The sequence below is a fragment of the Clarias gariepinus genome, unplaced genomic scaffold, assembly GCF_024256425.1.
Source record: "Clarias gariepinus isolate MV-2021 ecotype Netherlands unplaced genomic scaffold, CGAR_prim_01v2 scaffold_37, whole genome shotgun sequence".
Taxonomy (NCBI): Eukaryota; Metazoa; Chordata; class Actinopteri; order Siluriformes; family Clariidae; genus Clarias; species Clarias gariepinus.
Window position 1 is genome coordinate 324202 of NW_026521004.1, and position 2078 is coordinate 326279.

At 47.6% G+C, this 2078-nt stretch overlaps 1 protein-coding gene across 1 annotated transcript; it reads left to right on the top strand.

Annotated features, from left to right (window-relative positions):
- Positions 1 to 250: 250 nt before the first annotated feature.
- Positions 251 to 1494, top strand: LOC128517171 (GS homeobox 1-like). The gene is made up of 2 exons (XM_053490975.1): positions 251 to 717; positions 1134 to 1494. The coding sequence occupies exons 1-2, from the start codon at positions 285 to 287 to the stop codon at positions 1472 to 1474; spliced, it is 774 nt and encodes a 257-aa protein (XP_053346950.1). The 5' UTR covers positions 251 to 284; the 3' UTR covers positions 1475 to 1494.
- Positions 1495 to 2078: the final 584 nt, after the last annotated feature.

The window sequence follows — 2078 nt, forward strand, 5'->3', positions numbered from 1 at the left end:
GGCTGACAAGAATGGACTACATTATGCAGTTCATTTAGTTAACAAGTGAAATAATGGGGAAGCGTGCAGTGTGAATGCTCAGAGAAAAGGCACAAAACCCTATTGAGGGAGAGAGAGAGAGAGAGAGACGGATGCGTGGTCTGGGACTTATTTAAGAGCCTCGTGGTTTCTCTGCAGCATCACTCTGCTGTCCATCACCCCAGAGACTGGAACCTTATCAAACTGTCTGCGTGCAGAAAGAAACTTTTGTTTTTTGTCCAAAGAAATAGAAGAGTATAAAGAAGATGCCGCGGTCGTTTCTTGTGGACTCGTTGATTCTGCGTGAGGCCAACGAGAAGGGTGGGGACTCGAACCCGCCGCCGCCGCTGCTGCCTTACACCGTGCACCCGCCGCACGCGCTCCACGGGCTCTCGGCGGCGGCAGCGGCGGCGGCGTGTCACGCGCGCAAAGCCGGCTTGCTGTGCTTCTGTCCGCTGTGCATGGCGGCGGCGGCGTCGCAGCAGCTTCACCCGGCGCCCCCGGCGCTCCCACTGCTCAAGGCGGCGGCCGCGGCGGCGTCCTCAGCGTTCCCGGCGGCGTTCGGCTCGCAGTGCTGCCCGTCCGCGCTCTCACGGCAACACTCGCCCTCCAGCGGCGTGCACGTGAACCACGCCGCGGGACTCTACCAGAGCGCGTACTCGGTCGCGGACCCGCGGCAGTTCCACTGCATGTCACTCGGTGAGTGCTCACTAACGGGTCCATTATCTAATGCTTCGATTGGTTCATTACTCCGCCTTTTAGAATATTCATTAATTAACGAAAGTAATACAACAACTAATAATAATAATAATAAATAATAAATAATGTGCCAAAGTTTGGAACATATTCCATGTACTTTATATTGTTAAATTATTTCATGGCGTTTCATTTGTCACATTCTTACCCTACTTCACTTGGGTTTACATATTGTTACTATTTCCCTTCCAGAACCACTTTAGCAACCTAAGAACCCTACAGTAACATCATATAACCATCAAGCAGCTTCATGAATGAAAAAAAAAAAAAAAAAAACTTCTGTAACCACCATCTGTCCAAATTAGACATTTATATTAATAATACATTATAATAATAATGTTTCTTTTCATTTTCTACAGAAAATAGCAACAGCCAACTTCAGAGCAGCAAGCGGATGCGCACAGCGTTCACCAGCACACAGCTCCTGGAGCTCGAACGCGAGTTCACCTCTAACATGTACCTATCCAGGCTGCGCCGCATCGAGATCGCCACCTACCTGAACCTGTCCGAGAAGCAGGTCAAGATCTGGTTCCAAAACCGACGTGTTAAGCACAAGAAAGAGGGCAAAGGAGGTTCCCACAGAACGGGTTCTCTGCACTGCAAGTGTTCGTCTGCGCGCTGCTCCGAGGAAGAGGATGACACTCCCATGTCACCTTCATCATCAGGGAAGGAGGACGCTGACCTCTCAGTTAGCCCGTGAACTCTGAGTAAAGAAACGGACATAGACCGCTCCATAGCAGTCCACCTGCATGCAGAGTTTACTGTTGAACTCGATGCCAAATCAGGTGCTAGATTTGGAGGTTGGAGCTTAACGTGCAGCTGGAGTGTACCAAAGTAGTGCTCCAGACACAAGAAACCTAGTCAGATAGTAGGTTATAGACTTGTCTGGGTAAGAATAGATAACTAGCCCCTTAATTGGTATGGTACAAATCTCACCTGTACCTGTACTTTATCTTGTCACTGGTGTGGTACCGTCAGGGGTGCATTTCTTGCACCTCACAGGTGTGTATGGTGTAGCTTCCGTGACAAGAAAAAGTACACTCTAGTTCATTTAGGCTATTAGGCCAATAGTGTGCTTCTCTTAACTTCCATATGAAGCAATTTTGGAGAAATTTGAGACAGTTAATTCACAATGTAATGAAATATTATTTTAACCTGCAAGTTTTCCAATGATTTGCATCATGAGGTTCCTTATGGGGTTCCTGATGCACTGAGGTCACAGATAATTACCCTTGCTAGCTAAAGATATGGTATTAAAAGTTCATAATGAAGTTATATCTAGAATTACTCAAGTGCTACTGGGT